We start from the raw sequence: 27,075 nt of genomic DNA on the forward strand, positions 1-27,075 counted from the left end.
TCCAGCTTGTCTGCATTGCTAATAAGATATCCATATTCTATAGATTCTAAAGCAGAAGGCTTGGCTTCATTATATATGTCAAAAGACCAAATATAAATAAATGATTGAACTGGCTTTTTATCTGAGAGACATGTGGGTCTGGGCAACATCTCATAAGAAGCTTAGAAAGTTCTTTCACAAGAAGAGTGGGAAGGGTGGTTTTACAGGCAAAAAGTCAAAGAAATCGGAACAGACAATAAAGGCAGATTGGTCATTTTGACATAGGGTTAAAATAGAGAGAATTGCCTGAAGTGTGCTATCTCTGGCCCACAGAGGATGTGGCTCTCTCTGTTCTCTAATTTCTCAGAAAGTCAAACAACCCAGTTTCAGTTTGCTGGTGTGGAACCTGTCATGGTTTTTATATGTTTGGCCCAGGGAGTTACATCATTAGAAGGCATAGCCTTGTTGGAGTAGGTGTGTCACTGTGGGCGTGGGCTTTGAGACCCCAATCTTAGCTGCCTGGAAGCCAGTATTCTGCTAGCAGCCTTTAGATGAAGATGTAGGACTCTCAGCTCCTCCTGCACCATGCCTGGCTGGACACTGCCATGCTCCCACCTTGATGATAATGGACTGAACCTCTGAACCTGTAAGACAGCCCCAATTAACTGTTGTCCTTATAAGAGTTGCATTGGTCATGGTTTCTGTTTATAGTAGTAAAACCCTAACTAAGACAACAAGCTTAGTCCAGGTGACTGTGCTCTGCTGGGTTTATTGAGCCCTTGTACAGAGCTCAGGCTGAATCAACAGCCTCCTGTACATCTCGTTTTACATTTTTTTACATTACCCAGTAGCAAGACATGAGCTAATCACACCTGCTCTGCCCGTAATATTAGTGCTTGAATCAGCCGGTGAATAATTCCATGGTTATATGAGAACAGGTAAGCTTAACTTGGTTTATGCCAATAATGGACACCATAAGTCTGCGCTTAGATGAGGAGCAGAGGGTTAGAAGGCAGTTGGGGGGCCAAGAGCTAAGGGCCTGGAAGAGATAGTGGGATCCAAGGAAGGTGGACTGGTTTGCAGAGAATTGGAGTGGTCTGGAAACCTGGAGCTTGGCCTCCTCTGTTTCCAACAGTTCCTGAAAACAGTTCTCTGGCTGCTGTCTAGGGCAGCAAACCTGCTGTCTGGTTTGAAGAAAGAGGGGCCCTGAGGGGAAGCAGGCCCTTACAGGGTACAGATCCCATTATGCCTGCTTGCAAGGCCTATGCTGGTTTACAGGAAAGCAAAGATGCTCATGTCACTGGGAGACATTAGAAAACCAAAGTGAAAGCATAAGCAGTCTATTAACATGCATGAATAATTGCCTTATGTCTTTTCTTTGGGGAGGTGAGGGGATAGAACAGGAGGATGGGTAAGACTTGCCAGAGAGATGTGAGGTGGGCAGCTGTGGAGGCTGGGAGCAAGCAGTCATGCTGGCTATTTCCCTGTGGTTGAGTCCTGGCTGTGTCTTCAACCTTCTTGCCTGAGTGGTTTTTTAAGTGTGGATAAGAATAAATGCTACTCTACACTCTAAATTTTGGGGATATTCTTGCATTTTGTCTTCTTTTTAAAAAATAATGATTTTAGTTCTCAGATAGTCTACTGACTATATGTAAAACACTTTTTGGATATACTCAGATTCATTCATTCAGAGACTGATCGTTTTGAGGTTTTTGGGTCATTCTGGAATCAAACTTTTCAAACACTCTTTGCCTTTTCTCTTTGTGGAACGAATCTAGCCTCTGTATTCTGAGTTCATTACTCATCCCCTTACCATGTATGCTGTTAGAAGGGGTATCCTTGTCCACGCTGCTGGAGTGCATAGGTCATGGAAGCAGGAGGAAGATCCCGGCTACGGTGGAAGGGTACAGCGCGGGGAATGAGCAGAACACTGCAGTCTCCGTTTCACTGCTGGGGTGCATCCCGGCTACGGTGGAAGGGTACAGCGCGGGGAATGAGCAGAACGGTAGAACACTACAGTCTCCGTTTCACGTGGCACAAGATCCTTGGAGGATGGGGTGCTCGCTTACTTGTCTTGTTTACGCAATGTCTGATACAGTGCCTTGTGAATAGTGAGAGCTCAAAAGGTGACTGTGACGGCTGTTATCTGAATGTTGGGTTCAGGGAGACTTTTACCTCCTAAATTAGACAGTTCCATTTTCTATTTTAACTTATTAAATTTATTTTTAATGTATTAAAATAAAATTAATTTAATTTTAGTGAATTTTATAAAAAACTACATATTACATTTATATAACTAGTAAGATGATATAAATTATACAGATACTATCATGTACATATATACATATATGTGTATGTACATATATACACACATATATTATGTAATATATGTATATATAACATGTGCATATTATTTATTTACATCCAAAATGTTGCCTCCCCCTTGGTTCACTCTTGTGGAGTTCCTCCTCTCATCCCCCTCCCTTTTGCCTCTGAGAGGGCAGCCCCCACATCTTCCCCCGTATCTCCCCACCCCGGTGCATCAAGTCTCTGCAGTATTAGGCACAACCTCTCCCACTGAGGCCAGAAAATGCAGTCCTCTGTTACACAAGAGTCAGGAGCCTTGGACAAGCCCCTGCATACTCTTTGGTTGGTGGCTCAGGATCTGGGAGCACTCAGGGGTATAGGTAGTTGTCACTGTTGGTCTTCCTGTGGGATTACCATGTCCTTGAAGGTCTTCAATCCTCACTCCAACTCTTTCATAAGGGTCTCTGAACTCCGTCCAGTGTTTGATGGTAGGTATCTGCATCCATCTCAGGCAGCTGCTGGATAGAGCTTCTCAGAGGACTGCTATGCTAGACTCTTGTCTGCAAGCACAACATAGCATCCTTAATAGTGTGAGAGATTGATGCCTGCCTGTGGGATTGGTCTCAAAATGGGCCAGTCACTGTTTGGCCATTCCTTCAGTCTCTACTCAATCTTTGTCCCTGCATTTCCTTTAGACAGGATCAGTTTTTGGTCAAAGGTTTTGTAGGTGGGTTAGTGTCCCCATCCCTCCACTGGGGTTCCTGTCTGGCTATTGGAGGTAGTCTTTTCAGGTTCAGTATCCCAACTGTTGGGCATTTCTGCTAAGGTCACCTGCATTGACTCCTGGGAGCCTTTCATATCCCAGGTCTCTGAGATTTCTCAGAGAAACCCCCCAACCTTGACCAGGTGCATATTTCTATTCATTCTCCTGGCCTACTGGGGAATCTCTCCTGTCTCTCCTTATGCCTGATCCTGTCCCCCATTCTCCTATCCCTCCCTTCACCCACCCAGATCTCTCCCTCCCTCTGCCTCCCATGACTATTTTGTTCCCCCTTCTAAGTGGGATTGAAGCATCCTTACTTGGGCCTCCTTGTTTAACTTCTTTGGGTCTGTGAAGTGTGTCTTGGGTATTCTGAAATTTTGGCTAATATTCACTTATCAGTGAGACCCCTTTGGGGTCTGGCTTACCTCACTCAGGATATTTTTTAGTTCCATCCATTTGCCTGAAAAATTCGCAATGTCTTTGTTTTTAATAGCCGAATAGTATTCCATTGTGTAAACACACCACATTTTCTGTATCCATTCTTTGGCTGAGGGGCATCTGGGTTGTTTCCAGTTTCTGGCTATTACAAATAAAGCTGCTATTAGCATAATGTAGCACATGCCCTTGGGGTATGGTGGAGTATCTTTTGGGTATATGCCCAGGAGTTGTATAGCTGGATCTTCAGATAGAACTAGTTCCAATTTTCTGAGAAACTATTAGATTAGTTCCAGATATTTCCAGAGTGTTTGTACCATTGTGCAATCCCACCAGCAATGGAGGAGTATTCCTCCTTCTCCACATCCTTGCCAGCATGTGTGGTTGCTTGAGTTTTTGATCTTAGCCATTCTGATTGGTGTGAGGTGGAATCTCAGGATTGTTTTGATTTGTATCTCCCTAATGACTAAAGATGTCAAACATTTCTTTAAGTGCTTCTTGGCCATTTGCGATTCTTCTGTTCAGAATTCTTAGTTTAGTTCTGTACCCCATTTATGACGTGCTTATTTGGTTTTTTAGAGTCTAACTTCTTGAGTTCTTTATATATTTTAAATATTAGCCCTCTGCCTTATGAAGGGTTGGTGAAGATTCTTTCCCAATCTGTAGGCTGTTGTTTTGTCTGATTGACAGTGACCTTTGCCTTACAGAAGGTTTGCAGTTTCATGAGGTCTAATTTATCAATTTTCAAACCTAGTGCCTGAGCCATTAGTGTTCTATTCAGGACATTTTATTCCTGCACTAATGCGTTCAAGGCTGTATCCCACTTTCTCTTCTATTAGCTTCAGCGTGTCTGGTTTTATGTTGAGTTCTTTGATCCATTTAGACTTGAGTTTTGTTTAAGGTAATAAATTTGAATCTATTTGCATCTTCTGTCCAACACCATTTGCTGAAGATGCCCTCCCTGTTCCACTGTATGATTTTAGCTTCTTTGTCAAAAATCAAGTGTTTCTAGGTGTGTGGGTGTATTTCTGGGTCTTCCATTCAATTCAATTGATCCACTCGTCTGCTCCTATAACACTAGCATGCAGTTTCTATTACTATTGCTCTGTAGTACGTGTTTAGGTCAGGGATAGTGACACCTTCAGAAGTTCTTTTACTGTTCAGGAGTTTTTTGGCTGTCCTGGTTTTTGTTGTTGTTATTGTTTTGTTTTTTTGTTTTTTCATATGAAGTTAAGAATTGTTCTTTCAAGATCTGTGAAGAATTGTGTTGAAATTTTGATGCGGATTGCATTGAACCTGTAGATTGCTTTTGGTAAGATGGCCATTTCACTGTTAGTACTATAGATCCATGAGCAAGGGAGATCTTTCCATCTTCTGATATCTTCCTCGGTTTCAAGGACTTGAAGTTCTTTTCATAAAGATCTTTCACTTGCTTCATTAGAGTTACACCAAGGTATTTTATGATATCTGTGGCTATTGTGAAAGATACCATTTCCCCAACTTCTTACTTAGTCTGTTTATTGCTTGTGTATATAATATAATATGCATTACATTGTATATATATCACTTATATATATAATATAATATATATGTATATTAGGGGTACATATTATATATGCATATACACATATATGCACATATGCATTATGTAATATGTGTATATGTGCACATATTGTATGGATATTATATATGTAATATGAATATATACATAATTTTTGGTGTGCCAGGGTATTGTAATATAGTCAAGAACAGAGATCCTTTGCCTTCACTTCTCCTGGGTGATGGGATTGAAAGTGTGTGTTACCACACCCAGATACTTTTAAAGGTATCTATAAAAACTAAAGAAAATCTTGAAAGTAATGCTAAAGTCATAGCTTGTGATGTAAAAGGGAAACTGAGACAAAGTCAAAAGAGTCAGCACACATATTGAAAAGATTGACCCCCTGATAGTAAATGGTCAGAGCTTGAACAGCAGAGCTGCTATCAATGAGAAGGCACAGGAGACACAGGAGACCAAACTTACAGGGGAACGTCTGGAGTTCAATGTTAAAGTTTATCCTTCAATCTGATAAACTTGGATAAATGTCCAAGTGGGAAAGACAAGAGTCTTGATAAAGCAGAGAATGTGGCTGAGATGTGGCCCTTGTTTTGCTCATCAAGGTCCTGGGTTCTATTCCCAGCACCAAGAACAGGGTAGATGGAGTCTGAAAGTCCTGGGTATAAGATATATGTTAAAGCTAACAGATTACAGCTAGCACTGGTAACTTGAGAAGCTAAACCAAGGGACTGAGCCCTAGACCAGTCCAATGTTAAGTGGTAGTGGAGAAAAAGCAAAAGCAAAATAGAAAACAGAAAACAACACCTACAACAAGAATAAGAACAACAAGAACAACAAAAACAAGATCTTGTCTCGTAGGTTAGGTTAAGGAGAGTTCATCAAAGCAAGAACTCTTCCTCTGTGATATGAGTGTCTGTGTGTGTGTGTGTGTGTGTGTGTGTGTGTGTGTGTGTGTGTGTGTCCCCATCCAGAAAACCAAAAGCAATGGAGAGAAAGACAAAGACACTGGGTATGCTAAAGTGGCGACAGTCAAACCCAGGCCTGTTTTTCCTACTATGACGTTGATCCAAATCATGAAGATCATGATGATTTTTTATATTTTCTCTTTTCTTCCACTATTTACCCAACCACTGCAGATCACAGACAAGTTTGTACTCCTAAAACAATCCTCTCTCCACACATTTCTTTGATTCTTAGGAAGTTTTACTATCACCTTAGATCCACCTTCCTTGGTCCAGCTTTGAGTAATTACCAGTCTATACTTTTCCATCTCATCTTCTGTTCCTTTTGTTTTGTTTTGTTTTTGTTTTTGTTTTTTGGACAGGGTTTCTCCGTGTAGCCCTGGTTGTCCTGGAACTCATTCTGTAGACCAGGCTGGTCATCTTCTGTTCTTGTTCAGACTTGAAGCTCTGGCCCCATGTCCAGGCTGAGATGTCTGCTTCTAGACTGAAGCTCTAGATCTTGGCTGCATTTTCTCTTTATGAGATTGTCTTTGAATCATTTCCTTAATTTCCTTAAGTTCTTTAAGGGATACCTCAAGTTTTTCCACCACAGAGCATTCTCCCTTTTTAATATTCTTTCAGGGTGTCAAGGGTAATGCAAGTCTCCCAGTCAGATGGAGTACAATAAACTGAAATCGCATGACCGTGCCCAAGGAACTCAGAGTCTTTTTATAAATTATTTGTTATACTAAATTTAATAAGGCCAGATACTTTTTCCTACTGTATTGAGGAGGATAAGTGTCTGCCTTTGAAATTTCTATTTTCCTATTTTTATGGTATGTGATGTTAACTTCAATGTGTAAAAGTTTAATTAAGACCAGATTTCTATTTTAGGTTACAATTTGCATGCACAGGTAATACTAGAATTCTCATGAGACTAGATAATGGGGAACTGTGGCCTACCAATCTTAGGACCTTAGTAAAGGGAAGGTAAATGCTAACCTATGAAATGCAAATCTCTCTTCTTATTTCAGAGAATGGAGGCCCTAAGATTAAAGTAAAACTGTATGGGGCTATAAAGTAATATAAAATTTCAAAGATTCTTGCCCATTCTTTACATATTAAAATCCCTTTTCATTTCAGAAATACTTTTTTATATTTTGTTTTGAAAATAATATTCAGAGCTTCTGAAATTCCTTCCCTCTGTGGTTACAGACTGGAGTGAACAAGAATGCTACTGGGTTGGTTCCTTCTTTAAATCCCTATAACTGATTCACTCTCTAGTGAATGACTGATACCCCAACCATAATGGAGATTTTATAACCAGCCACCCATGCTCTCTGGTTTTTTTGTCAGATGGTCTGTGGCAAACTGACTCATACGTATGTGGTAATTAAATTTAGCTAGTGTTTCTCACCATAGACTAAAGTTTGATTCCTATTCACTGAAACTATGTATCAGCATTGTGTAAGGCCCTGATATATTACAACCAATTCAGTATTTTGAGGATTTCTCAGTGCATAAATAATTCAGTGCCATGGATGGATAGACAGTAACTCTTATTCTGAACATTGAGTCAACTTTTGGTTGACTCTGGTGGTAGGAGTGGGAGGACTGGGTAGCATGTATTGACAATGGAGGGAGATTTGCCCATTTTCTTTCAGCTATCTTCTCTGGCCTCCCTGTATAATTCCACCTGTCACTATTTCATTATAAAATGATCACTAAAGAATTTTCTCTCTCTTTCCATTTGCTAGTCAGCAAGCACTGGCATTAAACTGGCTTCACAGAGCAAATATATAAACAAGAAGAGAAGATTTCTGATGACTCACAGATGAAGTACTAACTATGATGTGTTTGAGACCAGGCCGTATTTTTAGCACTAGATCAGACCATTTTGACTGAGTTTTGTAAGCAGGCAACCATTTTGTATCATAATTTCTGAGTGTTATCTTTGCCAATAGAAGTGTACAGTAAGAAAAGAGAGTGGCTTATATTAAATTTGCTTTCTAAGTTGCTAAACTTTCTGGGAAATACAAAACAACATGCAGTATTCACATGCCAAGAGCATATAATTTACTTACATTAGTTCATAAGAGAATGTGGTCATATTTTAAAGATAATATTGGGCATACTATACAAAATTGGAAAACTATAGACTATATTGAATATGATTTTGGATTAACTATAGCATATACTGAACCTGATCTTAGATTACAATATCTTCCATATTTTTGGCTCATATATGTTTTATTCAGCATTCTTGATATTCTATAACAAGCTAAAAATAAAATACAAGCATATTTAAAAGTGCTTTCCTTTACTTGTCAAGAATTGAGGGAAAAGTTGATTTGGCTTCCCAGATTATTAACAGAGTAAGTAAATGATATCTTAAGGTAACATATTCAGAATTTGGAAAAGCTTTAGGGGAAATATTCCTAATGACCATAGAAAATATCCAAGTTCATAGGAAGAAATTATTTTGTTATAAAGTTTTTGAACAGTCTTCAGTTATTGACGGTTTGTTGCTTGACAACTTCAGATGAAGTCTTTAGCCCTTAGGGTGACTGGCTCAGTAAGCTGGCTAATAAACACTGATAAAATGTGCTTTTAAAGCAACTAAAAATATTTTCTCACACCTCAATAATTAAAAATCATGAGCTTGGTTTTATTCCAAAATAAAGTATAGATGGAATGCCTTTTTGCCACACATAGGATTTCAATAAGCAAAAAGCACATATGGTGTTCTCTCCTCTCCCATCTCCAGATTGCACAGTCCTGATTCCTGCCTCCTTTTATACATGAAGTTTATTGCACGTGGATAGAACTGTCTCTAGTTCTGTAGATCATACTGAAAGAGTGTCGCTCATGGGCATAATGCTCATGGCAGGGTTAGGGAGCTAGTACTTAAAATACAGGAAATCAGAGGATAATATAAATACTAGAATTTCCCACTGCGAGTTGTGTGCTTTCTGTAAGGTCAATCTTTACTGTACCCCTCACTATCCATGTTACTTTTCTCCCAAAATTCAAGACATTTCTCTTTGTCCTGAGTTCTGTAAAAATCAAATACACCTTTAAAATTAAGAATCAGAAGTCATGGAGGTAGGTCTTGATAGACCTATCGACTTGTATATTCCTATAAGTGTTGAGTCAAACATCTTATTGCTTCTGATTTTCAGACGCTTCCATTAGCAAATTACTTTGTATATTATACTAGAAATGCCATAGCTTTAACTACAATAGTGTGAAATGGACAATTGCTCTGCAAACAAGACTTATGAATTAGTATTCTACAAATGCACCATGAACCTAGGCATAAAATACATACTGGTAAAAAGACAGACCTAAAAGGTTATACATTTCAAAACTATTAAACAATCATAAGGCAAGAGACTTAAAAAACATAAATCCAGCCATTTCCATAGTAAGATAACTGGCAGACAAATCAGTCACTGAGGGAGGCAATGAAGAGAAAAAATATTTCAAGCTAAAGATGGTGCAGCAGTCTGCAGCTTTCTGAAAAGCACATTAGGAGTATAAGAACAATAAGCTTCCATCTGTCGAGACTTCCTCTAGCCCTCTCATCATTTTCTCTCCTTAGACAGTGAGTGAACACTTATGTACAAACGCAAATTAGCTTACCTAGTTTGAAGCATTTGAGGAAGAGCATCTGGCCTCCTGCCATTTAAAGGTTGGTTGACCTAGTTCTGTCACTTTAAGGGATGTTCTTGAACACATCATTATGGATTGAATTGTGCTTTGAACTCCAATTCCTGAATTGAAACCTCAGTAACCCCCCCCCCAACCCCCTTACCTAAGAATACAGCTATATTTAGAACAGTTATGTTAGTTAATGACATGGTTGCATTGGGATGCAGCTCTTAGGAGGTGGGCCCTAATGCAACCCTGACTTGTTCTTAGAAAAAGAAAATTTGAATGTACACAGTGACACTAAGAATGTACAAGACCTGTGTGGACAAAGTGAATTCTCACTAGAAGATGGCCATCTGAAATCCAGGAAAAGAGGCTTTAAGAAGAGAGATGGAATGATGGACAAGTATCCTCGGGCTTCCGTCTTCCAGAGTTGTGAGTATTCAGGCCTCTTGGTCTCTGATAGAGGTCCATTTTGTTAAAGCAGCTCTAGAAACTCATTAAGCCTCTTAAGGCTACAATAATGATTGCAGGCCCTCTCGTGAAGCAGAGGTTTTTGTCTTGTGCTTCTTGTTGGGAGAGAGAACAGAGAGAGGGAAATCAATGACTCACTTTAGTTTGAATGCAAATCACAAAGAGAATCTAATCGTCAAATGGAAGATTAGAGTCAAGATTCTTTAATAATTCAATATCACACTTATGTGCTCAGAAACCTTGCTAAGAGGTATAAAATATGGTGGTAGAGTGAGAGGAGGGGAGGGTGGTGGGGTAGTTTACTGCAAGAGACAGGGCAATCTTGCATTTTATACCCAGTCCCTAGAAAACAAGAGCCTTACTTCTTGGAGCAACCGGAATACTATAGTTAGTCAATATATAGCTCTTGGCTGGCAGAGTCACTAACATTTAAAATATTGTAGGAAAGTATTAGTAAACAGGTAGGTGTTCTCTTTTTTAAATGTATTTTTCCTTAGTCATTCATGGTATGTTTATGTGCTGTGTATAAATGTTAAATTTGAATTGCTAAAACAGGTAGCTTATGTTTATGTTTATCAAGTAAATTTGTATGAAATTTCTTTCTTCTTGCTTAAAATTCGCTTTGTTCCTCCAAACACTTAAAACATTTGAAAATGTCATATATTTTAGTTTGAAAACTTTTACAACTCATGATTGTACTGTATTGTATGGTTTGCTATCTCAAAAATAAATACATAAAACTACCTGCCTTGGAGAAGCTTTGCCTCTTTCTAGAAATTATCATACTTACATTAAAATTATGAGTGCTAAATTAAAAAAAAAACAGATTACCAGTGCAAAAATGAATAAATGCATCTGTGACCAGATGTTCTGTTTGAGACTTTGTTCTATAGCAGTTTCCTCGAAGATTAAAATCATCCATCTTGGAAGGATGTTCTTTAAGATATGGGGTGTTATAAAGGTTAGATACAGAATGTGCTAAGGGGAGATGAAATATTCTGTTCTGCAGGGAAGCTCATTAAACTCAGGAAATAAGGACCTCAAAGGTTCTGAGAAGTCCCTGAAACTGACCAGACATATTAGGCCCCCTTCTCCCCAAGCAAGAAACTCTCAGACCAGCTGAGCTGCCTCAAAGTGAAAGATCTGCCAAGCCATCTTCAAAAAGCAGAGACCAGACAAACTACCAAAAGAAACAGAGACCTGCTGAGCTGCATGGAAGGGGCTGCTCTGAGAGTTTCTGAGTAGTAGAACTTACATTCTTATTTGAGGAAGAGCTACCTGGAATGGACAGCCTCCAACCTGTTGAGCTGTGTGCACGTCATACATATGCTCTGGCTTTTCATGTTTGGTGGGTTGACACCCATGCTGAGGTGGGCTGTGGTGATGCAGCTGCCTCTGAATCATTTCTGCTCCTGTAAGTGACCCCTCACCCATATTCTTAAAAGTAATTAGAGTAAAACTCGTTGGTTTACCAACCAGATTTTTTTACTTCTCTCTAGAAGCAGTGTCATAGAATAGATATCATTATAGATGATTTTGAAAGCTGTTGAAGAAACTCCCTGCTTGGGTGCTGGGACAGCATACAATGACAGGAACTGCCTGCAGTAGGCCTGGATGGAGACATCTCAGAAGCCTGCAACAGCTCCTCGTAGAAAAGGATGGCTTCTAGGACCCTGAGAAGCAGGAGACATCCCTCCAGGGGACCCGCCATCTGCAGTAGGCCTGGATGGAGACATCTCAGTAGCGTGCAACAGCTCTTTGTAAAAAACAGTTGTTCCCATTTCTCCTAACCTTAGGTTAGCCCTGGACAACGGCTGTATAGATTTCATTTGTGCATGACTGTTTTTCAGTTGGCCTTGGTGTACATAATTATTTTATTATATCTGACTTTCCTACTTCTTTTTCCTTCTGCTCTGGTGAATTCTGTGAAACTAGATGTTCCTTGATGTAGTGATTCTTACACAATTTAAAAATTGAGGCATGGGGCACAGCATAGTCCTAATGGCTCAGGTGCATGCTGTGTGTCCTCATCTTGAAAACAATGTAATAACTGTACAATGGTAGTTCCAGATTAATGCTTGACTTGCAAAGAAAGTTTGAATAAATTATTAGAAAATGAAATAGAGCCAACACTGGGACCCCAAGAAAGGAAAAAACTATTGAAGTTATGAAAGAGGTTGTCCACCATTTGAGAGTGGTTCCTGGATAAGCATATGTAAAATCTTAGTGAAAGTCAGGACACTGGGCTCTCAGGAGAGTCAACGGGTGCCGTGTGCAGAAGCGGAAAGCTAGCGGAACTGCTGAGTTAAGGGTTGAGTTGATTCTTTCTGGCCACTGCCTGGCAGCTTTGCCCATGTCACTTATCATTAGAGCTTCACAAGAAATGCAAGTAGCTGGCCTCAGAGCTCTGAGCTCTGAAATATAATAAGTTAAATTTTAAATAATAATAAATTTGAAATTATTATTATGTTGGCTATAGGCCTGGGAACAGGGAAGCTTAAAACTTTGGGAAACAACTGTAATTCTTTGTGGGATGTGGTTATTCTATTGAATTTGATTTGACAATGATACAATGTCTTCTTTTACCTGCTTTTGGAGTATCAATAAAAGACTGGGGCAATAAAAAGGCAATGAACATGAGAAGAACATGTGAAGAGTGAGTGAAGAGAGAATGTGAAACATGTATGGAGAGTGTGTGTGTGAATGAAAGGAGAGTGCATGTTATGTGTGTGTAATATGTGTGTGAAGAGTGTGTGTGAGAGTGAGACTTCAAGAAACAAAAAGTATACAGGAGAAAAACAGAGTGTGCAAAAGAATGTAGAGTGTGTACAGCCTCAAGCTGTAAGAAATGAGCAAAAGAGAAAGAGAGCAGAGAATGAGAGAGAAGAGAGAAAAACTTTAAGCCTTGAAAAATTGCCTGTCTGCTTATACCCAAAACGTAGTCTGTAATGTTCAAATTTATTGTAATTTGTTACAACAGCCAGGTACAATAAATCCACAACTGCTGGAGCCCAGCCTCTACACAGGATCGGAGTTCTCAACTGAAAGCAGAGAGATCTGGAAGGCACATATTATTACAATAAATTTGAACATCACTGTCTTATTCAGCTCTAGAAATCCAAACTCCATACTGTTTTCATTGGGTTAAAGTTAAACATCAGCTGAGTTTTTTCCTTTGGCAACTGAGGGTAGAATCCACTTTGGTTTTGTTTTTAAGAAGGAAATAAATGTCTATTCATCTCACATAGAGAGGAGACACAGACAAAAATAAGGATACCACGAATATCCAGTTTGACAAACCAATGAATTTCACTCTGGTTGCTTTTAAGAATATGGGGGAGGGTCACTAACAGGAGCAGGAATGACTCAAAGACAGCTGCATCACCAAAGCCCAACATAGCATGGGTGATGCCTCACAAAACCTGGAAAACCAGAGCGTACCACACAATCTGCAGGTAGCTCAACAGGCTATCTATTAGAGGTAGCTTAGTCGGCCCGAGCCCCTTCTAAAAAGCTTAGCAGATCTTTGTTTCTTCTAGGCAGTTTGGCTGGTCTTTGCTTTTTCTTTTTCTTTCTTTCTTTCTTTCTTTCTTTTCTTTCTTTCTTTCTTTCTTTCTTTCTTTCTTTCTTTCTTTCTTTCTTTCTTGGATATTTTCTTTATTTACATTTCAAAGTTATTCCCTTTCCTGGTTCCCCACCTTAAATGCCTTAACCCACCCTCTCCCCTGCTTCTATGAGGGTGCTCCTCCACTTACCCACCCACTCCTGCCTCCCCACCTTTGAATTCCCCTACACTGGGGCATTAAGCTTTCACAGGACCAAGGACTTCTCTTCCTATCGATGCTCAAAAAGGCCATCCTCTGCTACATATGCAGCCAGAGTCGTGGGTCCCTCCATGTATACTCTTTGGTTGGTGGTTTGGCCCCTGAGAACTCTGGGGGGAGGTTGCAAACCCCTTCAGCTCTTTCAGTCCTTTCTCACACTCCTCCATTGGGGACCACAAGTGTTCGGTCCAATGGTTGGCTGTGAGCATACACCTCTGTATTGGTCAGGATCAGGCAAAGCCTCTCAGGAGACAGCTGTATCAGGCTCCTGTCAGAATGCACTTCTTGGCATCTACAATAGTGTCTGAATTTGGTGACTGTATATGAATGGATCCCCAGGTGAGGCAGTCTTTGGATGGTCTTTCCTTTCAGTTTCTGCTCCACACTTTGTCTTTATATTTGTTCCCATGAGTATTTTGTTCACCTTTCGAAGAAGGAAAAAAGAACCCACATTTTGGTCTTCCTTCTTCTTGAGCTTCATGTGGACTGTGAATTGTATCTTGGGTATTCTGAGCTTTTGGGCTAATATCAGTGAGTACATACCTTGTATGTTCTTTTGTGATTGGATTACCTCATTCAGGATGATATTTTTTAGTTCCATCCATTTGCTTCTTTATTTCATGAGTTCATTGTTTTTAATTGCTGAGAAGTACACCATTGTGTAAATGTACCACATTTTCTGTATCCATTCATCTGTTGAAGGACATCCGGGTTCTTTCCACTTCTGGCTATTATATATAAGGCTGCTATGAACATAGCATGTTCCCTGGTTATATGTTGGAGAATCTTTTGGGTATATGCCCTGGAGTGGTATAGCTGGATCCAATTTTCTGAGGAACTGCTAGACTGATTTCCAGAATGGTTATGCCAGCTTGCAATACCACCAACAATAGAGGAGTGTTCCTCTTTTTCCACATCCTCACCAGCATCTGCTGTCACCTGAGTTTTTGATCTTAGCCATTCTGACTGGTGTGAGGTGGAATCTCAGGGTTGTTTTGATTTGCATTTCTCTGATGACTAATGATATTGAACATTTCTTTAGGTGCTTTTTCAGCCATTCAGTATTCCTCAGTTGAGAATTCTTTATTTAGCTTTGTACCCCATTTTTAATAGGGTTATTTGGTTCTCTGGAGTCTAACTTTTTGAGTTCGTAAGTGACCCCAAACATTCCACCAGAGAACTCCTAAACTTGATAAACAACTTCAGAAAAGTGGCTGGATAGAAAATTAACTCAAACAAATCAGTAGGCTTCCTCTACTCAAAGGATAAACAGGCTGAAAAAGAAATTAGGGAAACGACACCCTTCACAATAGTCAGAAATAACATAAAATACCTTGGTGTGACTCTAAGCAAGCAAGTGAAAGATCTGCATGACAAGAACTTCAAATCTCTGAAGAAAGAAATTGAAGATGATCTCAGAAGATGGAAAGATCTCCCATGCTCTTGGATTTGCAGGATTAATATAGTAAAAATGACCATCTTGCCAAAAACAATCTACTGATTCAATGCAATCCTCATCAAAATTCCAACTCAATTCTTCATAGAGTTAGAAAGAGCAATTTGCAAATTCATTTGGAATAACAAAAAACCCAGGATAACAAAAACTATTCTCAACAATAAAAGAACTTCTAGAGGAATCGCCATCCTTGACCTCAAGCTGTATTACAGAACAATAGTGATAAAAACTGCATAGTATTGGTAAGAGACAGGCAGGTAGATCAATGGAGTAGAATTGAAGACCCAGAAATGAAGCCATACACCTATGGTCACTTGATCTTTGACAAAAGAGCTAAAATGATCTTGTGAAAAAAAAGATAGCATTTTCAACAAATGGTGCTGGTTCAACTGGTGGTCAACATGTAGAAGAATGTAAAGTCATCAAGTCTTATCCCTCTGTACAAAATTCAAGTCCAAGTGGATCAAAGACCTCCACATAAAACCAGTTACACTGCATCTAATAGAAGAGAAAGTAGAGAAAATCATCAAACACATAGGCACAGGGGAAAAGTTCCTGAACAGAACACCAATGGCTTATGCACTATGATCAAGAATCAACAAATGGGACCTCATAAAATTGCAAAACTTCTGTAAGGCAAAGGACAGTGTCAATTGGCTTAAATGGTAACCAACAGATTGGTCTTTGTGTAATGCCCCCATTCTGAGGTAATCTCGGGAGAGCTCAGGACCTGTGAAGTCTGCTGCAGTTTGTGTAAGAGTCCTTTATTACGATTCTTGATCTCCCCACAGCATAGGTCCAGAGTGTGACCTCGAGTTCTGGTGTCTTGGCACTTATATACAGCATAGTTAGAAATTCTTTTAATGCTTAGGGAAAAGGGGAGCGAAGATGGTGAGGTAAGTCATAACTGAAACATGATACCTTTTGGTAGGGTGGAATCTCAAGGCTGAGAGAATATTCTTTTAACCTAAAGATTATCTTTTGTGGGGGTATCAGGAACTAGTTTTATGGCTGACAATAACTGTCTGTGACCTCTGATCACCCCTTTTCTATGATTTAAGTATGGGACCCTAATCTCCTTTCTTCAAAGACTGGTACCAGCTGCATTTGGTTATCTGAGAGAGTGCTAGTCTTGACACCACTGAAACTGGGGAGTTTTTGACATTTGCCTTACTCAAGCTGGCACCCATGGCTCTTTGAGTCCTCTCAGAACGGCCATGGAGAGGGAAAGAACCCCCACATCTGCTGCAAAAAATGGGGGGAGGTGCGAAAAGCAGAGCTTCTGAGGGAAAATGCAGAAGCATAGCTTACTTGCTGTGGGGGAGAGCCTAGAGGAAAGGGGGACTTCTTAGGGAGAGTGCAGAAGCAAGCCTCACTGTGCTTGGTGCCGGAGACAGCCTAGAAGGAAGGGGGACTTCTGTGGCAGAGTGCAGAAGCAAGCTGCCTGTGCACTTCATCTGCTTTTTCAAAACAGCTTGGCTGATTTTTCATTTTGAGGTAGCTCAGCTGGTCTGAAAGTCGCTGAGTAAACCTTACAGCTTATATATGCTTCGGGAGGGAGGAGTGTAATATGTCTGGTCAGTTTCAAGGACTTCCTGAAACCTTTAAGGTCCTTATTTCCTGAGCTTAATGAGCTCCATTCTTTGGAGCTCGTACTTCTTAGCACATGGCCTCCCTTTCCACACTCAAAGCTAGAGCCTTACTGGCTTTGCTCACATCACTACCTTCTTTGTGATTTTCTTACAGCTTCCCTCTTACAAGGACCTTTGTTAGTCCCCTGAATGACCCAAGATGATCCCTCCATTGCAAGATCTCTAACTTCATCAATACTGCCCGTGCATTTTGCCAAGTAAGTTAACATTGATCTGTGCTAGGGGTTGGGGCATAGACATGCCTTGAAGCATGCTTATTCATCTGAGAGTGGATAATGTACTTGGAGTGGGGCAGGAAGAGAATGAAGGGTGGAAATACTTTCAGATAACACTTCTGTGTGGTGACAACATTTAGATATTAATTTTCACGATGTATCTGCCATGACACCACTCTGGACTCTCTAGAAAGGTCATCTTACATAAATTATAAGATCCTGGGAGCAGGGCTAGCATTTGGCACATAATGATGCGTTCACGTTGGCATGTCTGACAGACCACTCCCCGTTCTCAGTAAGAGCATGGCAGTGCCAGGGTTATACTCTCACAATTGGTCTACAACACGTGGCCACTTCGCTCTACCCCAGTGTCTGTCCTTTCTAATTTGATGAGCAAAGTGCTACATAAACACAATATGATCCTCACTTGAGAGTGCCAGAAACCTTTGAATTAGAAAGAACCTGATAGTTTATATTCTGACTCACCTTACATTATTGTTGAGAAATCCCAGGATTCCTTGACTGGAAATCAAGAAATAAACTGACATTGAGAGATTGTCATCGTCCAGGCTATACATCCAGAGTAGCAAAGCTACTGACGGCATAGTCTGTGTTTTTCATCTACTTTATGCTAAGACTATTTAGTCAACATTCTACACAGCATGTTATGGCTAAATCATGTCCCCAATACCTTGCAGCTAAGATAATATTTGCAGAGACCATTTAAAGAAAGAACTAAGGTTAAATAAGGCCTATGGGGTAGAGCTCTCAGCCAGCTTAGCTGGTGTCCTATAAAAAGAGCCAACAGGCATACGTATATGCAGAGGAAAGGACACATAAGAACATAGTGATAAGGTCACCATCCACAAGCCTTGGCTGACAGAGGTCCCAGGAGAAACCAGTCCTGAAGAGTCAGTGAAATTCAACATGAAAAATGATCATGAGATAATAAAATATGAAAATAGTCCAATAACACAAGTGGACAGACCTTGCAGAACTGAACCTTGTTCTTGGCCTACTAACTTCTTCTGAAATGTGAAGAAAAGAAATTTCTGTTGTTTGAACAAGGCAGTTAGGTACAGGCATTAGAAACTACCTAGGCTAGAAGCAGCTGAGCATAGTCCACATTCCTGCTGTTTCTCCTAGTGATAGATTACAGTTCTAAATAATTTTTAGCATTCACAAGAGCTTCACACACACAAGCTTCATATACAAAATATGAAGTAAGTAGTCTTCCAGGTTGGAGTGATGCAAAATTAATAAAGTAGATAAGCTGTCTCACACTAATAGTGACATGAGTCTGATTAATTTAAATGTGCAGACTATTTATCATTTAATAAAAATAATTTGCTTGGTAAATAAGAACCTAGGGACTTGGGTTAGGCATGAACTACTGCTTTTAGCTCCCAGTTGTTTTATTTAGATCTATCAAGAGCCACATTGCTCAATCCTCTACATATTTCTGGACCACGTTATAGGAAGAGACTTACAAGTCATGCTGCATGCCACACCAGGCATGTTGAGAGCCAGAGGGCTGTTAACATTTCTGTGCTGTACATGAGGTTTGATTGTTTACCTGGGAATTCAATGAAAACCATCTCAAAGTAAAAAAGTACAAAAATGACCTACTAAAAAGAGTAGCTGTGTGTCTCTTTAACCCAACAAAAGCAATATTAAAAAGCCAGGGCACCACGGTATTAAATGCCATCAATAGAGTATAGTAGAAAGTTTGCAAACCAGTATTTAAAACAGAAATGTACATTTTATTTAAAAAAATGATAACAAAGGTATGAAGAACACACATTTCTATGAGGAATAGACATTTATTAAATGTTTTTATAGTAAAATATTGAGCTTAGTCTATCATAACACACAGGTTTGAGTTTCTACGAAGCAGGGTGCCTCTCTAGAAGGAAGCTGTCTATGTAAACACAGTTTGGGATTCTAGACTGCTACTCTTACAAATGTGTCCTTTCTGTTCCTTCTAGTGCTTGTAATGGGAATGTTCACAAATGTTTAGGCTTTGGGGAAAAAAAAACAGCAAAATTACCTGAGTATTCCATTAGACTTTTTAAAATAAAGATTTTATTTTATGTGTATAGTGCCTAAGTGTACATAAGTGCACCATAGCCTGGTGCTCACACAGGACCAGAAGAGAGTGTTAGATCCCCTGAAACTGGAGCTGGATGACCCACCATGTGGGTGCTCTTAACTGCTGAGATACTGTTCTAGGCCCCATTAAACGATTCTGAAAACCATGTTACCTTCATGGAAATGAGAGATATCTAATGGAAACATTCACTTTAGTATTTAGTATTATTGACAATTTTATATATTTGAGAAACACAACCTTCAAAACTTGTCCAGCCAGGAGAGAGTCTTTGGAGTTAGTGGAAGGCTTTCCAGCACAGGGTAGATCGCAAGGCAGTTTATCAAGTGCTAAATTTTCTTTAACCACCAAGCTGGTGGCATGTGGAGATATGAAAATGAGCTGACACTAGCTGATTATTCCCCAGATAATAATAATAATAATAATAATAATAATAATAATTAATAATAATAATAATAAATTTTGGAACAAAATAAGAACATGGGGGTGAGTGAATTCTAGACAACAGCAAGTGGATCGATGTTAGATGCAAATAATAGTATTTTTGCTCCTTAGGTGGTGCTCTCTCTGCACGTGTCAGAACAAAAATTCTACAAGCTATAATTAGCCCATTCACTTTTCACATCACTTTGCAGAGAAAATGATTGATTCTGAGACTCTAAAGTTACAACTAGTAGCTTTTTGCTATTTATCTCTAAACCATGAACTTCACCAGGTTTTTTTTTTAATCATCCTAACAGAACTGATGTGTAATATGTGTGTGTGTGTTACACACACACACACACACACACACACACACACACACACTGCCCATAAAGAGTTCAGAGTATGATTCACAAAAGATGTAACAGAAATGAGTTCTCCCGTTAAATAATGTAAGCAATCTTGCACAAAACAATTCAGAAAATCACATCTTAAGACTGCACTCCACCTCATTTATAAATACGTCCATTGAGTATTGGACCTGAGTTTAACACTTCTTGTCCACACTTTGGTACTCTGCACTTTCCATACTGGCTACCCTCTATGAAGATGATCATCGGTGATAGGATGTGAAAGTAAAGCCAAGTTCTTAATATGAATGCTGGTATTTTGCATCTACATCAACAAAAGAAATCATGCTTTCAGAGAGAAAACAAAAAATCTCACATGATAATCTACAGTTCTGCAGGGAAAGGGAACCCATACATACAGCCATCTTCATTACAAAATTAACCAACCATTTCTAACACACTGACATTTGATTTTAAAAGGCTTGCAACCAATGCTTTAAGGAGGCAAACACTGGCTAAAGTAGAATATACCTCCAAGGAAAACGGTCTATTTTCAAACACTAAAACCTTGTCTCAGAAGTTCCTCGCTTCAAGTTGTTACTCAAAAACTCATCATGCTCAAAACTCAAGTTGTTATGAGATCTTGAGATCATAAGAAGTTTCTCTTTATTCGTAAAGTCCTTTTTGATGGCTGTTTGGGGAACGAGCAACCGATCCATTGGGTCCTCTTTGTTCTCCAGTCTCATATACCCTTTGCTGTTGCTCCGATCCAACCGGGGCCAACTTGGATGCTTCCTTTGTTCTGCCTGCACTGTGAGTGTGGAAGGACCTCGGTCTAAATCTAGGGATTTGGAGTGAGAAGAGAGTAAATGTAAGGATGTGTTGGATCCAAACTGTCTTCTTGCAGCCCCAGGAGACAAGAGCTGTCCAGTCCCGGGTCCCAGAACCACAGAGGACTTGTATTGACTTGATAGGGAATCCCCAACGGAATTGTTCCTTGGGAGTAATGTGCTGGTGGGCTGGAAGGACTCACCAGAGCTTGGCAGTGGGACCACGAGGGAATCCATTGAAAGATTCCTGGACCTAGTTTGGAGGTTGTCTGCGACCTCAGTGATGCTGTCTATACTGGGCTCATCAATGACACAATTATTAAGCTTGATCACAGGCAGTGTGAAAGCACTGATGGATGACGACACGATCGATTTGGTGTCACACTTCTTGGAGCTGCTGGTCTTTTCATCGGTGGTCTTGGCTGGAGGTGGATAAAGGCCAAAGACAGAGACTGCACTGTCAGATAGCAACGGTGGCATGAGGTGCCCCGGGCTCTTACTTTCAGTCAACATCAGCTCATCCTCCTCCACAGAGCTGTCCACCCGAAAGCTGTTCCGCATCCCTGAGAAGGAGGCCAAGGTGGTGGCAGCCAGCCTGGATGCACAGGGGCTGCCATTCAGCCTCACTTCAGTGTCTCCCAGCAAGCCTGCGTACAGGCCATTTGCCTGCTTCTGTTCCTTGAGTCTCAGCGTGTGGATGTCAATGACTGTGGAATAGATATCCCTCATGTGGATGATTTTGGTTTCTTTGTCGCGGTTCTCATGAAGAATGGCATTGGCACAGATGAAAATGAAGATGCCGATGCCCATGGTGAACGGGCCAAGCATCTTCATCTTATCGGAGTGTAGATGCTGCTCAAAGAAGCGCACCACCACACCCCCCTGGTTCCGAACCACTTGGGTCTCATTGGTGGACAGCGTGGTCTCTGCATCAATGAAATGCTCCTTCTGGGGCCAATATCCAAGGACTGCCATAGCTATTCCTATGATGGATACCAGCACTCCCAGAATGAGGAAAAAGCCAGATGGAGAATAAAGCCGGATTTTCCCACGGACCACCACAACATCAGCTCGTGGGCGCCGTCTGACGGGTTTCTGATCCTGCGTAGCAGGCAGTGGGCTGAGGTTGATGTGTTGCTGGGACCTGGCAGAATCCTGCCGCTTCAGGGCCGCCAGGCCAGTGATGACCCCACCAGTGGCTATCATAGCTTCCTCTTGTGCTCTGAAAAGAAAGGAAACATGATCCACAGGTGAGCCCAGGGAGACTGCAACTCAGTCTGAGGACTGCTCACACAGGGGATTGGCTGCTATTGTTCCACATGATAAAAGCAGAGGAATAACTTTTAAATCCTCGGTTTGGGAAGAGGTTATGTTTGTTGACTAATGTGAATTTCTAGAGCTAGCGCTCTCTCTCTCTCTCTCTCTCTCTCTCTCCTAGTACTAATAAAATTCGAGCTCAAGAAATGTTTTTTGATTAAGTAATTTTGACACCTAGTATATTAAGCTGTCCCTTGGTCACAAGCCCCCATCCTACCCCCAGACACACAATTTTCATCATTGTTTCTGTTATTTTAAAGAAATGGGAACTTCGGTAGGAAGATAGGTGGCTAGTTGGTAGTGTCTGCCTTATAAGCCTGAAGAGCTAAGTTCAATATTCCTTTAGATCTTGGTGTGGTGGAGTGCTCATGTGGTCTGGGTACTGGGGAGGCAGAGACAGGAGGATGGATTCCTTGGACTCCCTGACCTCCTAGCCTAGTGGAAACCCCCAGTTCCAGGCCAGTGATAGACAAAAGCAAGGTGGATGGGATCCACATACACACACACACACACACACACACACACACACACACAATACTAAACAAGCCAAAGGAAATCTCCAGACTTACCAAAAGAATACATTCCAGAATCCATGGTGAAAGTCACTTCACATTCGGTTTCTCTCTACATTGTCACCCCCTTACTTGCCTGATTCTCTGGCCTCTTCCTGCTTCTACACTGACCTCTCTATTTTGAACGTTGGCTCTTCTTCTTTCAGCCCAAAGTAAATTGCCAGTTCTTAGACTCCCTTTCTTGGATGTTTGTCTTGGCCCTCCCTTGACGCACATATCTATTTCCACATCTTTCACAATAGCCTTGATGCCGATGAGTCCCCAGGCTGCGTTTCAGATCACACCCTGAATTTCAATTTTCGTCTGCCTCCCAGGGAACACACACACACCTGCATACAACTGGCAAAGCTGACCTCACATCTGCAGGCACCACTGGTCTCAGGGTCACACCTGGCTTTTTAGTGGAGCCAGTCCTCAAGCTTGGGCCTATGTATTGATCATCACTCCCTTCTTACTCCCCCTTTCAACAATGTTCTAAATCATAGAACTGTCATGACACATGGGGTCTCAGTTGTACCTTTCTATTACAATCCTATTCTTTCAGGATATGTGCAGTGCTTATGAACTACTGCTGAGGGACCTTCCAACTGCTCGCCAGCATTGGGCTCCTCTTTCTGTACCAACCAGTTTACATGGAGATGCCAGATTATTCCAGGACACACTTCTGAAAGGGCATAATAGACAAAACAAACCTTGCTGCCTGCAGATTAATCTGGGATTTCAGACCCTATGGGTTTAATCTCTCTGTTCCCTTTAAGGTACAGAAAATTTCCCTTTTCTCATTTATTGCCTATGCCATATTGTTTCTGAGACCATTAGGAATGTTTCAGCTAGGTGGGTGGTGGTGCACACCTTTGATCCCATTGCTCAGGAGACAGAGGCAGGCAAAACTCTGTGTTCAAGGCCAAACTGGTCTAGAAAATGAATTCCAGGACAGCCAGGACTAGACAGAGACACCCTGTCTTGAAAATAACAGCAAAATAATGTTTCATCTGGACTGTGTAGTTCTCCTAACTCTTGTCAGCCTTCACATGTTGACTTCTGGCTAATCATCAAAGCTTATGTTCCTTTATAAGGTCCTTTTCCAACTAACTGACTCAGCTCTCATGTTCACACAAGCTCCATTCCTCAGAATATTTGAACAAACTTCCTAGGGCACTGGAGATATGAGAATGTGTGTGTGTGTGTATGTATATATATTTCATGACACACACATATATATGTATATATGTACATATATATACACACACATATATGTATATATATATATATGTATATATAGTCTGAATTCTTCATGCCTCATGGTCAAATTCAATTTTAATTAACATTCTCTTTATTTACTTTAACACTTGCACACAGCCAGTGTTCAAGAAATAGTTGCTAAAATGATGACTAAAAATGAGCCTTTCCCCAGGATTGGCAAACTGACTTATGACTACTACACCAACTTTCATAGTTAAACATATAAACAAAGAAAACATACATACAAAAAGCAACACTTTGTAAGTTGAAAACATTTCTGCCTCATTTTATAATAAAAAGCACTCAAATGGCCAACTTTAGTTGGTAGAAAAACAAAGGATATTTTAAGATTCTGTAGGTCTTAGGCAAGTTTCTGAAAGGCTGTCCAATTCCATCTTCCAGGAAAGAGAGATCTCCTTTTGAATTCCTGCTTATGATTCCTGAATTGTTCTTAAACAACAGGGTTGTGGACTGTGTGTACCATTTTAGTGAGCTGGCAAGGAGACCCACCTTGATGTACAATTCTAACTAGGGTTAAGCTTGTTAATCAAGAAATTTATCAAAGTAAATGTACTAACCTTAGAGCCTCTCCCAAACCTTGGATAAAACGCAGCATAGCTCCAAATGTTTGAAGGAAACAGTTTAGGTTGCAGACGCCTAGCCTAGCTCTTCCCATATGTCAAACTAAGGAAAGAGATGGAAATCCTTTGTAATAGGTGGATTTAAGAAAGAAACACAAACAAGGGTGTGTGATTTTCCTTTGATTTTAAAGCAATTATAGTGAGCCACATTCCAATCAGACATCCTGGCCTTTACAACTTGTTAAAGTATTTCATTTTTCACTTACTGAGGTTGGCTGGGAAATAGCACTGGAAGAGAGAAAGTATTCTAAGAAAGATATATGGCCACAGAAAATGGGGAGGGGATGAGCAAGCAAGGTAAGCATGCAAAGCTAGGAGGTAGACGGACCGGAGCCAGTGCATAGAAAGCCAAACCAAACTTCTAGAGCAATTGGGGGAGGGCAGGTGGAGGGGAGGGCAGGTGGAGGGGAGGGCAGGTGGAGGGGAGGGAGGGGAGAAACTTGTTGGTTGTGGTAGGGATCTCATAAAAAAACAAAGTCAATCTGCCTTGGTCAGGGCGAGCTAGATAAGGCTACAAAGATCCCAAGAACCAGCAAAGTAAGGTTTGGTGACAGTTTCCCTCTTAACTTGATTCAAAACAATCCCACACTGCATGACTCTGTATCACCACTCAGAGATCCAAACTAGAGCCCAAGGGAAAAGCAAAGAAGCAAAGTCAGTCACTGTTCCATGGAGCTTAAAACCTAATGGAAGAGCTAATAGCCCAAGCAGGAACCAGCTGGAGGTCATTCCAGAATGGAAGTTTCAATTAGGAAGAGCGTTGCCCCAGAATGCATACGAGAGACAGCATTTTTTCACAATTATCATGGTGAGAAATCAAGTTAACATCAATTCAGAAGAGGTGGAGAGAAAGTCAGAACAGGAGTATGTCCTTCCCTTTGCCTAGCAGTTCTCAGCCTAGTACTGTGACCCTTTAAGATTGAGTTGCTCAGAGATTCAGTCCATTGTCATCTTGGCGGGAAGCTCAGCAGCAAGCAGGCAGGCATGGTGCAAGATAAGTAGCCCAGTTCATATCTGCAAGCAGTAGGAAGAGAAAAGCTACTTGGCCTGGCTTGGGCTTCTGAAATCCCAAAGCTGACCCCCAGTGACACCTTTCCTCCAACAAAGCCACACACCTCCTAATAAGTATTCAGATATTTGGGCCTATGGTGGTTATTCCTATTCAAAGCACCACAAGGACTGAACGGGTGCACTCTTGCTTTTTCTCCACATGCCTTTACCAGGCTATGAGGCTTTAACAGATACAGCCCTTTACCGTGAACATCTCAGCTCTAGAAATGTAAGCACCTCATTCTCTCTATAAATTCTCTAGACTCTTTACTGGAATAATACAAAAGAGGCTTAGATAGAGGGGCACAAATTCCAGTTCAGAGTGGTTGGTCCATCCTGATGGCTTAACATCCTCCCTACAGTTCTCCTTTCTGAAACTATTGCCTTAAGAGTTAGTGATTAATACGTGAATTTGATAGTCTAACAAATATTCAGTCAAATAGTTCACAGACAGAGGATTCAGATGAGAAAAACTGATTGAGATTCATTGTGAAAACTGGAAATTAAAAATCTACATTCTCTCAATTCATGGAGCTGCTGCCACTAACTCTGTACTAGAAAAGAACAGAGGAAAAAGAAGAAAAGAAAAGGACAGAGGAAATGATGATATCAGAAACATTCTTCTATGTCACCGCAGCACCCCCATTTTGGTGGTCAGTGTGCTTAACCATGTGGGCATTGCCTGCGCGGCTTCTCTGGAAGACTCATGAAGTATTCCCCTCAGTGCTAAAGGCGTTTGTGTTTTCAAGATCACAGAATTCTATCTTTTTGTAAGGGAGTCCTGTCTGTCATTCCTCAATATGGCCTTCCTCCACACCTTGTCATTCCTTGCTCTCAGAGAAATCATGGATTGGAAGAATAAAATTCACCAGCTAAAATGATGCTTTTAAAAATGCCATAGGTTAGAAAATTTCACTAAGAGGCTTAATGTGCAAGAGCCCGTGAATTATGGGATGGGACATTTTAGTGCTCATGTGGCTGGTGAATTCACTATAGGTAAGATGGCTCATTTGTACTATAGATAGATGTCTTCAACGGCCTTGGCAGGATGGATGCATCTGTGTGGCTTGTTGATTTGAGTCTTCTCCAAGCTGTGTGACAGTAACTGAAGAAACTCAAATGACTATTGCTCTCCAACCTTTCATTCTGGCCTTTAGGATTCTCACTAATGTGTTCTGGATTTTCCAGGCCTAATATCACTGAAAATTATCTTAATCTTTACAAGCATCTCTCTTTCCAAAGTTGCTTGACAAATCGTGATAGCCATGCTGCTGAGGGCAGC

The 27,075-nt window shown here is 40.6% G+C and overlaps 1 protein-coding gene across 4 annotated transcripts in view; it reads right to left on the reverse strand.

Moving 5' to 3' along the window:
* Positions 1–18,998: 18,998 nt before the first annotated feature.
* Positions 18,999–27,075, reverse strand: part of Tmem200a (transmembrane protein 200A) — a 97,153-nt gene continuing 89,076 nt past the window's right edge. For 3 of the 4 annotated variants that reach the window (XM_031380644.1, XM_031380643.1, XM_031380646.1), the window contains exon 2: positions 18,999–22,193. In XM_031380644.1, coding sequence (XP_031236504.1) covers positions 20,702–22,177 — 1,476 coding nt within the window. In that variant the 5' untranslated portion in view covers positions 22,178–22,193 and the 3' untranslated portion in view covers positions 18,999–20,701. The remainder of the gene's footprint in view (positions 22,194–27,075) is intronic. The other variant, XM_031380647.1, reaches the window with a different exon arrangement.

The sequence above is a fragment of the Mastomys coucha genome, unplaced genomic scaffold, assembly GCF_008632895.1.
Source record: "Mastomys coucha isolate ucsf_1 unplaced genomic scaffold, UCSF_Mcou_1 pScaffold2, whole genome shotgun sequence".
Taxonomy (NCBI): Eukaryota; Metazoa; Chordata; class Mammalia; order Rodentia; family Muridae; genus Mastomys; species Mastomys coucha.